The 15,000-nt window shown below is 37.4% G+C and overlaps 1 protein-coding gene across 1 annotated transcript in view; it reads left to right on the top strand.

Annotated features, from left to right (window-relative positions):
* The first annotated feature begins 2,427 nt into the window (after positions 1–2,427).
* LOC125032141 (centrosomal protein of 290 kDa-like) overlaps positions 2,428–15,000 on the top strand; it is a 34,289-nt gene continuing 21,716 nt past the window's right edge. The window contains exon 1 of the mRNA XM_047623182.1: positions 2,428–2,705. Within this exon, the coding sequence (XP_047479138.1) occupies positions 2,590–2,705 (116 nt within the window). The 5' untranslated portion in view covers positions 2,428–2,589. The remainder of the gene's footprint in view (positions 2,706–15,000) is intronic.

The raw sequence follows: 15,000 nt of genomic DNA, 5'->3' as shown, positions 1-15,000 counted from the left end.
AAACCACGTGATTCTGAATACCCTCACTGCTGATGCTATGTTTATAACACTAATAACCTTCAAAAATGTCTCAATTTACTTCAAAATATTTGAAAAAATGACTTAAATTTAGAAAATCACCAAATATCAGGCCTCTTTTACACCATTTATAATAAAATTAAAAATTAATACCAATAGTGATAGTTCTTCTCTACAGCAGCAATAACAATGACGATAGCAGTTCTAATAGCAGAGTGTTATTGTTATAATAGCAGTAATAGTAGATATCAGTGGCAGCTATAGTAGTTGTAGGCCTACCCTTAAGCTCAGGGGCTGGTAACCCTGCCTAGTGATAGCGATTATAGTGAGAAGAAACCATAGTAATAGTAATAGTAGTAGTTCTAGTACTAATACTGACACCAAGTCACCGTAATAATTTTGATCTTTACTATTGGCAGTTATAAAGAGAGTGATTTTATCGTTTCTTTTATATATCGACGATACAAATTCTATTGATAATAAGACCACTGATAATAAAAAACGTCTGTTTCTATTTACATATATTTATTCATATATTTATCTATTTCCTTCAAAGACTGTGATACACTTATTTTGACGCTCTGAGAAGCAGACGACAAAGGAAATCATTACGTTTTTTTTTTTTCTTTAATTCTTTCTTTCTCTTTTATTTTTGTTTTTATTTTATTTCGAGTGTCAATGGCCTTTTCACGCGTTTGAGGTTTCCAATCAGCATATTTCTTCCTTTTTTTTCTTTATCTCTATATTCATTTATTTACCTGTTTACTTATTGTTAAATTTATTAATTTCCAAACTCTGTAAATTTTATTAATCTATTTATCAGTTGGTATATTATTTAGGTATTCATTAGTATATCTATCAGCTAACATTCTAATTTATTTATCATTTATTTTTACATCGTTTTAGTTTTTAATGCACTGATTTTAACGTATTTCAGAATTATTTTCTTTATTCCAAGTTTCAGATTACTATCACAAATTACATTTCATTGGATTTTCTCACACACACACCAGAGAAATGTTACGTTTGTATTATTACTACTATCACCATCTCTATATAGCATATTTGTAAAATTAATGATGCGAATTTTTGGTTGAACGAAAGAATTAAAATTTGATTCTCGTATTAATTTCAGTGCTATTGTTCTTTCTAGCAGATATAACCCTCTTAGTTACTGTCAACATATATTTGGCATTTGATACATCCGCACTCAACCCATGGCCTAGTTAACCCCGCATACATACAAAAGTCCTCTTGTTGCTATCACATAAACCGTCTCACTTGTATGGGAATAGTCCGTGTAGTGGCTCTGGGCGAAAATAACAATAACAATTCAACAACACACTTCTGGCGCGCTTTAGTACTTCACTTGGTAACATGGAGGAGCGAGGGGTAAGCACATGGTTCAAAATGGCGGATCACAAGACAAAGGAGAGTTTGTGGTCCCGCCATGGTTGTCATTAATAACAAGAGACGTGGGAGATACAGATAACTGCTACGAGGGTGCTGCAGTTTCGGGTTATCGTAGAAGGTGCAGGAGAAGGAAGAGGGGGTAGGGTCAGTCAAAGCCAACAACACGATTTTACTCTCGGGAAATATAGATCCTTTAGGTCTGCTGCTTATCCTTAACTTCCGCGTGTGATTCTGGTGATGATGCGTGGTTTGAAAGAAAAATATCTGCTATTACTCTGTACTGCTTTCCCTGGGCCAAGAAAGTACAACATTGAGAACCATTTGTCTCGACACTCCGCGGCCCGCAACAGAACCCGAAATTGTGCCCAGTAACCAGTCCTTGAAGCCAGTAGCCCCATCCATCCCTTTCTTCAGCGTGTTCCCCGCGGCGTATCCACTTCCACCCCTTCAATTTACCTTCAACAGCCTCTTCTACTGAGCGTCTTTCTACCCCGCCACTCTTTACACATTAACTATTATTAGGTCAACGTACCCCCTTGTCCCCGTCCCTCAAGGGCTTCCCTAAACAAAGACAAGCTCCAAACTCAAGCTCTTAAAAGTCCTTACCAGCCCCTTGTTGCCTTCCCCCGGCTGACAACACTGCAGGGCGCGCCACTTCTACGGGAAGCCAAACACAGACACCGGTTGTCAAAAGCTTATCATCCAGCGAATGTAAATGATATGAAGTTACAGTAGAATGCTTGAGTAGGAGGTATCTTAAAAAAGAGAGAAAATAAAGAAAAAATAAGTTATATATGTAAGGATAATGAAAGCACAATGTCGTGCTAATATGAATAATATAAGAAATATATATGTATATACACTAATAACAGCAATAAATTAAATATCAAAAGAACAATGGCCATCCGTAAATGTGATGAGCACCTATGATGCCTAGTGGCAGCCCCGAAAAGGCGTCGGATGCCAGGCACGGGGAGATGCCACGCTCAGTCACTCTTTGAGTGCCACTCATCCTGGGCACTGCTCTCCCTGACCGGTGAATACCCACCGCCGCCGCCACCAAGCGCACTCGCTCCCTCACTGTCACGGAGTTTGTCTTTCATTCTAATTCACTTAAAATCGTCTTATCCTGTCTTTAAGTACCTGACGCACGTAAATATGTGGCTGCATTCGTTAGCGCTCCTGGTGGTGGCGCTGAGTGCAGGAGCTGTACCTGTTGAGGAGGAGCAGAGCCTCGTCCGCGTCACTCGACAACAGTCTACCTATGGCATTACGTAAGTACCTTTTAAAACTCTGCCTCTTGCATTCTTGGCAGAGTTTGTAGAGGTTATCATTGTGGTTTTTTTTTGGGGTGACTACAGTGCGTTTGAAAGGTTGTTTGCATTTTGCTTAATGTTTAGCGATAAAAGTTTCCAAGGACGTGTTGGAATACAGAATGACATTAGAGTTTCATCTGTTGGGAGGTTTACTCGTTACTTTAAAACAAGAGGATTTTCTACTTAGATATCTTCTGGATCCTACACTGAGCTCAACCTCAGTTTTTATTTATCAAATTATTGATAAATGAAGTTTCAGAATATAAAGCGTGTGAAATTACAAAAGTCAGGTCTCAGCACGGTTATTCTTAACGCTTGCAAATATAATGTGTCGGTTTAAACTCGCTGTTAGAAAAAATAAAAAAAATTTTTTTTAGACATCTTAAACCTTGCGATACACAATGCTCCTTATAAATTTGAAATTCGCCACCAGACACCCACGCCATCAGCCGCGATCAGCTCCTGGTCATCACCAATAAAGCGGTTATGATAACACTCCTTAAAGTTTGGCGATAGTGTGTCAAGAGATGAAACGCCATCCCCACAGCGGCTACAAAGGGGGTTCTCTGTGCCTCCTCGCTGGACCCTTGTTGGAAAGATTGATTGATGGTTGTTGTGCGGGTTAAAGAAAGGCCGATGGCTGTGGCGTTGTTCTGAGTGAGTTTCCCAATTGCTTGTTGACTTTGGCAGCGTGATACGGTCGTAAATCCTTGGTAAAATCAGAACAAAAACGGATTTTTTTCCACGATTTCTTTCTCTTTATATTTTCCTCGCTGCCTTTCTCCATCAGCACACTTTGGTTGAAGTAATATACACGTATCATATTAAACTTACGAATGAGACGTAGAGTTTGTTATTTTTTTTTATATACCATTCAATTTTTAAATGGCTCTTGATACTAGTTGACTCGTACGTTCAGTACCGATAACGTTAAAATTTGAGAAGGGAAATATTTACGTATCCTTCACCTCCTGTCACTGCGGCGCCATCCTCGCTAGTCACGCAATGTCCAGCTTTGTCAAGGGCTGTGAGCAAGCTTTTAAGAACTGATGAGTGAGCATGTGATATCATTTTGATTCCTATTAATTTTGCAAATTTAACACACTAAAGTAGGTAAATATTAGATCGAAAGACTGTACAATGAATGTATATAAGCCTTTTTTTTTTTTTTTTTTTTTGCTTTAGATGTTTCGCTTGAAAGAACGAAAGCACGTCGACGCGTCATCTGTCTGAAGGCACTGTTCTTAATCTTTCTTCTCTTGATGACGTCATCATCTACTGGCAATATCCCCTTTCTCTGTTGCGGCTGAACAAGATAACATTGCATTTTGCAGACCACGTTTTAGAGATAAACTTTAGCCTTTGTAACTTATATTCAGTTGGTCGTTAGTGAAATGACTGTTGGAATATTCCGCTAACTGATAAAAGGGGCTAGCACAAGAGACGTTCATACATACATGCATATATATATATATATATATATATATATATATATATATATGTGTGTGTGTGTGTGTGTGTGTGTGCGTGTGTGTGTGTGTGTGATATACATATATATATATATATATATATATATTTATATATATATATATTTATATATATACACACACACAGACATATATATATATATATATATATATATATATATATATATAATACATATATATATACATATATATATACATATACACATGTGTGTGTGTATGTATATATATATATATATATATATATATATATATATATTGTACATATATATACATTACACACACACACACACACACACACACATATCTATATGTATATATATTATGTATGTATGAATATATATAGTCGTGCACACACACACACACATGTATATGCATGCATTTGCGTGTCTGTGTATGTCTATTCATATTTTTAAACGGATATATTTATATGTAGGTATGCAAGTGTCAATATTTGTGCGTGTGTGTGAAACCTGAAAGATACTATGTAACACATAAAACAGTCAACCAAGTGCATCTGTCTGCGTGCGGACGTCAAGTGCCATGCCGAGCAGATGACGATAAGTAGTGATGTCACAACAGAAGGATTCGCGACTTCCTCTCCCTCTTTCTCTCTCTGTCTCGCCTTTTCTGTAGTGCGTGTGCGTGTGCGTGTGTCTGTGCGCGCGCGCGCGCGTCTGATTCCATGGACGAATAGACGTGTAAGAAATGCGGTAAATTATTTATGTTATTTGACTGATGACTCGCACACTCTTACGTGGGTTTTGGTGGCTTGTGGTTCTGATGAGGTGTTGTGTTTCTTGTTCACGTGTCAGGGCGAGACGGAAGCAGGACTTTGTCATGTAAGATGTTGATTTTGAGGTACGTGTGTAGAGGGACATGTATTGGTATACACACGTAAACACAAATAGAAGCAAATGCATTCATATATAAATAGATAGCTAGATAATAGCTATAGATATATAATTAAGCAGACGTCACACACACACGCATCACCCTGTCTCACGTGATAAACAAGACCAGATTATATGCAAATGTTTCGGCGTTTTTCCTTTGTTTTCGCATGACGTCATGGTCTGCTGATGGATGTACTTAGTGGACACGGACACTGTAATCCTGCTCTTCGTGTCCTGAGATTTAAGACACCATAGATAGTTTTGCTTGGGATTACAGTGTCATCTTGGAATGGCGAAGTATTGTAGATGAGGTCGGGGTATGGTTAATGGTAGGGTGGTTTTGCTGAATGTATAGTATTTTACATGTAGAAATTAAGTGATTTAATTCCTGTTGCTGTAATTACGGCAGTGATGATGTTAGGTATCGGTAATTAAAACTAGGAACTAAAAACTCAAGCAGCGCCATCTCTATTTTTAAAACTATAATTACATCAATTCGTCACAGAACTTATGACCATGTTTTTTTGTTTTTTTTTTACCTTTTTTTTCTTTTCTTTTTTATAAATATGATATTAGTAAACTTATACTCCGCCAAAAAAGTAAATGCATCCTGGATTTAATTGTTTTTTATATCAAACTGAAAATAGATATATTACAGATAGGTTTTGTTTGTTTGTTTCGAGAGCAATATAACAGAGGTTCCAATCCCTTTATATATATATGCCACTACTTTAAAATGCTTAAATCAGGGCATTTGTTGACCTGACAAACAGCAGAGGTATTAAACATAGGCCACATTTCCTATATTCTCAAATTACAAACCTGCTATAAGCCCACGATAATGTCGATCACACAGTTTGAAGGGTGGACGCTGGTGGCGATTCTCTCATAGGCTGCGAATTGATGTACCGCATCAACAGGCTTAATGATAAAAATAAGCTTGAACAAAGACTATTTTCTATTTGTTATACGTATTATCTAATATAAAAAGCAACCACGGTCAAGAAAATGAACACAAAACTGATTTTTTGAGCGTATATATATATATATATATATATATTTGCGTATATAATGTATATATATATATTATATATACCAAAAAAAAATCAAAAGATTTGTGCTTATTTCCTTAACCGTGGTTGCTTTTAATATCAAATGATGCACACACACACACACACACACACACACACACACACACACACACACACACACACACACACACACACACACACACACACACACACACACACACACAAGCAATAAAACATTTCCCCAGATATAAAGCTCCTATCTCATCCATTAGCTTTGTTTGTCATGAAAACAGATGGAGTTGTTCTAGTAATATGACCCGCCATACACCATATGTGTGTATGTTAATCAGCTCTGAATCCTGATTAGAATATTCACTTAACCGGACCTCATTTGTTTCTGATTTCATATGCATGACCGTGTCCACATGCTGAAGACAGTACTACAGACGTAAAACATTTTTAGTATGTGTATGTTTTTTATTTCTTGTTTATGTTGAAACTGCTGAGAATTTATTTTATTTTGTTATTATTATTATCATTATTTTTTAAAATCTATTCCATCAGTGTTAAAGAGAATGATAGAGGTTTTACAAGAATGGGGTTACAGGCATATGATAAAATGTAGTGCGTGTAATAAAGTTGAATTGGAGATATTTTCACTTTTTATTTGCCTATAAGCTAGTGAGGATCATTAACAAGCGTAGATATAGAGTTAGATATTTTAGGTTATCTGTATCATCAATATGAAAAATAGTTCAAAGGTTTACAGACATTACCCACATCCGCACACACACACACACACACTCACACACACACACACACACACACACACACACACACACACACACACACACACACAAAACACCTCCCCCCCACTACACACACAACCCCCCCACACACACAACCCCTCCCCCCCCCCCTTCACACACACAACAAAAATGGCTACGACCCCGTTTTGTCTACATCCTTTCCCTTGCGACTACATTACATGCCCACTCGCCTCCGCCTTTCTTTAAAACCAGGTCCCTTCAACACAATGGACAGAAACACCACTACCCTGCCCAGTCTTAACGCAAGTCCTCACAACAGCGCCCCAACCTACTTCACCTCTCGTCATCTGGTTTCTGTCATAAAGACTAATTACTAGTTAACACATGACGTATGCGCGACGGCTTCTTAGAAACAAGTCATTAGCACAGGGGAGGAGGAGGAGGAGGAGGAGGAGGAGGAGGGGGTGGGGGGGTTAATGCTTACCAACAGGGAGTTCTATTTTTTTTCCAGATGGTGACTAAAAAGGATATTGTAGGTTAGGTTAGGTTGGATTGGATTAAGTTAGATTGTGTTAAGGGTAAGTTAGGGTTAGATTAGATTGGATTAGGTTAAGGAAAGGTTAGATTAGATTGGATTAGGTTAAGGATATATTAGATGATGTTACAGATAAGTTAGACTGGATGAAGTTACGGATAAGTTAAACTGGATGAAGTTAAGGGAAAGTTATGTTACGTTAGATTATATTACGTTAGGAATAAGTTAGGTTAGGTTTGAATGAGCTTGGCTATGTATAAGTTAGATTGGATTAGGTTAGAAATACATTAAGTTAGGTTAGATTGAACTAGGTTAAGGATAGTTAAGCTAATTTAAGTTACGGGTGAGTCTGATTGGTTTAAGTTAAGGGAAAGTTAGGTTAAATTAGATTAGGTCAGGATAAATTTGATTAGGCTATGGATAGGCAGGATTGGTTAGGTTGGATTAGGTTAAAGATAAGTTAGGTTGGTTAGGATAGATTAAATTGGGTTTAGGATAAGTTAGGTTAGATTAAATGATGGGTAAGTTAGGTTAGATTAGGCTAAGGATAAGTCAAGATGGGTTAGATTATATTAGATTAGATCGAGAGTAAGTTAGGTTAGGTTAGACCGTTAAGGCTAAGTTAAGGATAAGTTAGGTTGGGTAAGGATGGCTAGATAGGGTTAAGGATGCGTTAAGTTAGATTATATTAGGTTTGAGATACATTTGGGTTAACGATAGTAAGTCAGATTAGGTTAAGTTAAGGTTAAGTTAGGTTAGGTTTGGTTAACTTAGCTTAGGGTAGGATAGGGAAGGTAAGGCTAGCTTATAGTCAGATTAACTTTGTTTAAATTAGGTTATGATGAGGTAATAGACCGTAGGTAAGATTATGTTAACATTTGATTTAAATGAGTTCAAATGGAATATTTTAGATTACGATAAATTATTTAATGTTATATTATGTAAAAATAGGATGATCAATGTAAAAAAGTTTCATCACGTTACTACAAAAGGCGCTTTGTTTACTGTTTACAAGTCTGCATTACAGGCGGGGGTTGTAGGCTGGCCGAGCGTCCACACAACAACCCCGCTTTATGTTCTGCTGTTTCGCGGCATACTAAAAGAAGCCATGAAATACCACATAGGCCTTTCCCCCCACGGCCATGTGACTTTCGAGAATGTCCCTTCTGGCAAACACATGCGCTCGCCCCCTCTGCGTCTCACTAAGTACATCATCAAAGAGCATAATGGGAACTATACTTAACCGCGGAGAGTATAAGCATGCGGAGATGTGTAGCGTAGGGGCGTAGCACATACAGACATAATTTACAAATATGCAAAGAGGGGCATACATAGATACCGCATATCGACACACGCACACACACACGCTGCGGGCTTGCGTGCGTGTGCGTGCATGCGTGCGTGCGTGCGGGCTGTAAATACACATACACACAGATAAATAAATAGATATAGATATGCACACCAACTTAAAATAAAAACGAAATTATAACGAAAATACAGTCACGTGAGACGAAGTCAATGAAATGAGAGTATTTTATTTTCTCTTTTTTTATGAAATGTTATTCTTAGTTAAAATCTATTCCTTCTTTCGTTTTGCCAAATCACCGTTCAGGATTTCGAAGAGGACGTCGAAAGGTCATTTTCTTTTTTTTTTCTTTTTTTTTTAAATTATATTTTTAGTTGATCTTTCCTTTAGAGTGGAATCGTTTTTATGTTTTTACACGCATAATGGTGGTTAATTTGATTTAAGCATTTGTTTAGGTTGAGGGAAAGTTAGGTTAGGGGAAATACATGAAGGAGTGTGATGGATTAAGTTTTAAGTTGTAGGCTTGCATTAGGAAGGATTTGATGATGTCATTTCTCTGTTTTCTTCCTCTCTCTCTCTTTCTCTCTCTCTCTCTCTCTCTCTCTCTCTCCCTCTCCCTTCCTTCTTCCCTACCTCCCTCCCTCCCTCCTTCCCTCTCTCCCTCCTTCCCTCCCTCCCTCCTTCCCTCCCTCCCTCCCTCTCTCTCTACTCCCTCCCTCCCTCCCTCATCCTTCCTCCCTCTCTCTCTACTCCCTCCCTCCCCTTCCCCCCTCTCTGTCCCTTCCAGTCCCCTCCCCCCTCTCTCTCTCTCTCTCTCTCTCCTCTCTCTCTCTCTCTCTCTCTCTCTCTCTCTCTCTCTCTCCCTCTCTCTCTCTCTCTCTCTCTCTCTCTCTCTCCCCCCTCTCTCTCTCTCTCTCTCTCTCTCTCTCTCTCTCTCTCTCTCTCTCTCTCTCTCTCTCTCTCTCTCTCTCTCTCTCGCTCTGGCTCTCTCTCTCTCTCTCTCTCTCTCTCTCTCTCTCTCTCTCTCTCTCTCTCTCTCTCTCTCTCTCTCTCTCTCTCTCTCTCTCGCTCTGGCTCTCTCTCTCTCTCTCTCTCTCTCTCTCTCTCTCTCTCTCTCTCTCTCTCTCTCTCTCTCTCTCTCTCTCTCTCTCTCTCTCTCTCTTCCTCCCTTTTATCCCTATCAACCACCAGCTCTCCTCTGGTTGTTGTCATGAAGTAATTACGTATTCTTTCCTTTTTCATATTATAATTATCCTTTCTTATCACGAGATATTCACCTTCACCTGTCGCAAAACCCGCCACTGGATGCTGTGACAGTCACCTAGTTCCCCCTCACGTCAGTAAAAGAGGGGCTTAAGTGACTTCTTCTGTCCCGCTGGCTTGATTTACGCCTCGCACCTGGCATGATGTAAACAAAGGGAGAGGGCGAGGGACAGGCAATTAACTGCGTAGGAGTTTATAGGGATTCTGTGTCTTCGAGAAAGGGTTGATGATCTGAGCACATGGCTACACGTTGATTATTGTCATGTCAGCATTCTGTGTGGATATTTTACATTTATGTTTGCTGGGTCTGTGTTTATTTTTGTGTTTATCAATTCGTCCGTTTATTTTTTCTGTCTGTCTTTGTCTCTATTCTCTATTGTGATTTTTAGTTTAGGTATCTAAAAAAACATACAGGCTGTCTCCTTCATTTTCGCTCTCTCTCTCTCTCTCGCTCCCTCTCTCTCTCTCTCTCTCTCTCTCTCTCTCTCTCTCTCTCTCTCTCTCTCTCTCTCTCTCTCTCTCTCTCTCTCTCTCTCCCTCCCCCCCCTCTCTCTCTCTCTCTCTCTCTCTCTCTCCCTCCCCCCCCCTCTCTCTCTCTCTCTCTCTCTCTCTCTCTCTCTCTCTCCCTCTCTTTCTCTTTCTCTCTCTATATACGCAACTAGTTGCAAATAAGGAAGGTAAGATTAGCAGTATAACTAGCAAAAAACGCAAATCATTTCAAGATATGTATCTGACAACCAGAATAACAGGCAAGATTATGTAAATCATATAATCAAGTATATTATATTGAATCTAACATTTGTTACGCAGAATAACATCAACATACATATTGCAGTAACATGATGTGTATATACAGATGGGTTACACCATACTTCCGTTTGTATTTAGATATTTATATATATACACGATTCTCCGTGCATTTATAATAGACCGCATTTTGTTTACATCTAAAAATTAACTTTATCCAAAAATTAATACGCAGGTGGACGGCCCCCCATGGTTGCCAAATCACGTTTTTTTGTGTGTAAAAATGTCCAACAAAATATGTACTTGTTTACATATATAATCCGCGTGTCTTCCCTTGCTGGCATCGGTTCAAAGGCGACTTATAAATATCTCAGTTATGATGTTTTACACCTAAGCAATATGGGACAATGCAGCTTTTTATAGCGCTATGTAAAGAATATAGTAACAGAACTCAAAGTGATACTACTGCTACGAGTACATCAGCTGATATTATTAATGATAATGGTAATGAACTGTATTCATGTTGACAAATGTAGAAAAGGTTTGAATGAGACTTAATACATATATTGCATTGTGAAGATATTCATTCTCATTCATACATTTTCTATCATGGTAATAATAATTATGATAATGATGATGATCATAGTAGTAATAATAATATTATAAATATAATTATAATAATGATACTCATGATAACAGTAACAACAACAACAATAATGATAATAATAATGACAATGATAATAATAACAATAATAATATTGATGTTGCTAAAAGTAATAATGATAATAATACTATTAACAATGTATTGCAAATGATAATGATAATAATGACAATAAATTTGGCAACAGAAAAAAAACAAAAAACGATGATAGTTATGATAATGATGACAATAATAATAATAATAATAATAATAATAATAATAATAATAATAATGATAATAACAATAATAGACAATAATAAATGATAATAATGATAATAGTGATAAATTATAACAATAATATTAAATGATAATAATACTGAAATAATACTACAAAATGGCATTGGTGAAAATACTGATAATGATAAGGAAATCTATTACTATTATTACTATTACTGTTACTTTTACTGTTTAAAGCGAAATAACAATAATTATAGCATAGTTAGCAACACTGTAAAAGTCCTCACCCTACTCACAGACAAACAAGAACAAAACAAAACACAAACGCAGATATACACACAAACAACCAAACACGAACATATATCTACACACACACACAAGATATAAACAAACAAACACGTACACACAAATATAAACAGACAAACACATACACACAAATGCAAATAAATATACTACACATACATAAACAAACAAGAACATACACATAGAAGTAAACAAACACAAACAAACATAAACAAAACACACACAAACAAAACAAACACACAAACAAACAAGCGCATACTGACAACAAACAAACATATATAAACGAAACACAAAAAACAAGACACATACAAACAAAACAGACATAAACAAAATACACACACAAACAAACACACAAAAAAACATATTTTTCCCCTGCTGTTTCCACGTGCATTGCCTTCTCTCGTTTCTCCCTCTGTAAAAAAAAAAAAGAAAAAAAAAAGAATAATAATAATAATAATAAAATAAATAAATAAATAGATAAATAAATAGATAAATAAATAAGTTATTATTTTGTTTTATTAAGAATAAAATAAAAATGGAAAAAATCGCAAAATCAGGTCAACGAGGCAACGTAGGAAAGGTTTTCCTTCAAGATCTCTGTTTTCTTCTCTTTCTCCTTTCTTATTCTCCCTTCTTTATTATTTTCCTCTTCTTCTCCTTCTTTCCTCTTCTTTTTATCTCCATTCTCCATACCCTAGCGACAGGGTTAAGACCCTCTCCACCTCTCTTTGTCTGGGATTGGCACCTATCCCCTTGGCACTGGCACCCGTGACGTAGGCGTGACGTCATAGGGCGGCGGCAGGTCCTGGTGTCCCCGAAATCGAGGCGCCATCGAAATCGGGTCGGCGATGCTCACTTGTTTTTTTTCATTCGGATCGGGGCGCAAGATCGGTCGCCGCGATCAAGGAGGATTCATATAAGGAGAGAGAGGGAGAGAGAATTCATGTATGGAGAGGGAGAGAGGGAGGGAGGGAGGGAGGGAGGGAAAGGGAAAGGGAAAGGGAAAGGGAGAGGGAGAGAGAGAGAGGGGTGGGAGAGAAAGGGAAAGGGAGAGGGGGGGGGGGAGGGGAGGAGAGGAAGGGAAAGGGAGAGGCAGAGGGAGAGAGAAGAAAGAAAGAAAGAGAGACAGAGACTGAGTCAGAGAGAGAGAGAGAGAGAGAGAGAGAAAGAGAGAGAGAGAGAGAGAGAGAGAGAGAGAGAGAGAGAGAGAGAGAGAGAGAGAGAGAGAGAGAGAGAGAGAGAGAGAGAGAAAGAAGAGAGAGAGAGGCTGGCATAGAGAGAGAGAGAGAGGCTGGGCAGAGAAAGATAGAAAGAGAAAAGAAAGAGACATTCACACAGATACACACACATTCCTCAGGGAAAAATGCTGATGACCCAGCACTCTCTTACGCATGATTACTACTTGCGAAATAAGAATAATAACTTGCTTCCCTCGTGTGTATCTTCGTGTACGTAAGTGTATACATGTGTAACTCAACCCAATAAACGAAAAAGAAGGCCAACGACCTATCAAAATTTACTACCCTCGTCATCCTTGTCATGAATACGATCATTACGACAACCATAACTAAGAACGCATAAAGAATAACAATAATAAACAAACAAAACAAGACATAAAACAAACAAACAAATAAATAAAACAAGGACATTCCACCAGCAAGCAGTGGGAAAACCTCCCCCTCTTCCTCGTATCCGGCGCCTCCTCCTCTCGGGGATAACGAACAGATCCTGCGCTCTCTGTGGGGAATTTTCGCCATCACGTGATTCCTTAGAGCTCGCTTGGATGACGAGAAGGAAAGGAAAAAGAGACAGGGAGGAGATTTATTTATCAGTTTATTTAGACATTTATAATTTGTTTTCTTTATTATCAGCATTTATATATTGTTTTTCTTTATTATCGCAAAATTTCATATATCGATATCTTAAAGGAGACGGAAAGGAGACGTATATTACCAGCGTTTATATATTTTTTTTCTTTATTATCGCCAAATTTATCTATTTATATATTTTGTTATCTTTCAGCATTCTTTATTTTTTTTTTTTATTATCTATCGCATAATTTTATTCATAAAACGTTATCTTGAAGGAAAGGAAAGGAGACGGGGAGGAGTGTACGTGTTTATTATAAGCATTTCTATATTTTTTAAAATTTATTATCGCAAAATTGATCTATTCATATATCGTTATCTTAAAATGCATTTGATTACGAGAAGGAAGGAAAAGGAGACAGGGAGGCGTTAATATGTTTATTATCAGCATTCATATATCATTTTTTTTATTATTATCGCAAAATTTATCTATTCATATATTGTCTTTTTTTATTATCTATCGCAAAATTTATCTATTCATATATTGTCTTTTTTTATTATCTATCGCAAAATTTATCTATTCATATATTGTCTTTTTTTAATTATCTATCGCTAAATTTATTCATATATCGTTATCTTAAAATGTATTTGATTACGAGAATGAAAGGATAGGAGACGGGGAGGGGTTTATGTGTTTATTATTCGTATTTTTATTCATTTTTTTATTATCGCAAAATCTGTCTATTCATATATCGTTATCTTAAAATGTACTTGATGATCAGAAGAAAGGGAAAGAGATGGGAAGGAGGCTTGGCTTGGCTCTCCGTGATGTTAGTATCATAATTTAACTATTGTTATCATTTATAATCATCTTATCAAAAGTCAATGTTGGTCCCATGTTTATGTGAACGTAGAGAAAATATCCTTAAAAGGCCGCGGGATGATGCGGTAGGATGTCCAGTTCCTTTCCGCCCCGACTTTGACCCCAACATGCTGACGTCAGCATACCAGTACTCCTTCACAGCTGAGTCGACTGAGAGGGGCGGCGGCCGGGCGCGAACCCAGGACCTTGCGATTTGAAAGCCATCGCTCTATCACTGAGCTATGTCACCCTGACACCACGTTATCTTATGCATGTGTTTATTATCATCATTTCTTATTTCTATCGTTTATTGTTATCTTATGCATGTGTTTATTATCGTCATTTCTTATTTCTATCGTTTATCGTTATCT

This window comes from Penaeus chinensis, chromosome 14, assembly GCF_019202785.1.
Source record: "Penaeus chinensis breed Huanghai No. 1 chromosome 14, ASM1920278v2, whole genome shotgun sequence".
Lineage (NCBI taxonomy): Eukaryota > Metazoa > Arthropoda > Malacostraca > Decapoda > Penaeidae > Penaeus > Penaeus chinensis.
The sequence above is the reverse complement of the archived record's forward strand: the minus strand, read 5'-3'. Positions and strand labels throughout refer to the sequence as shown.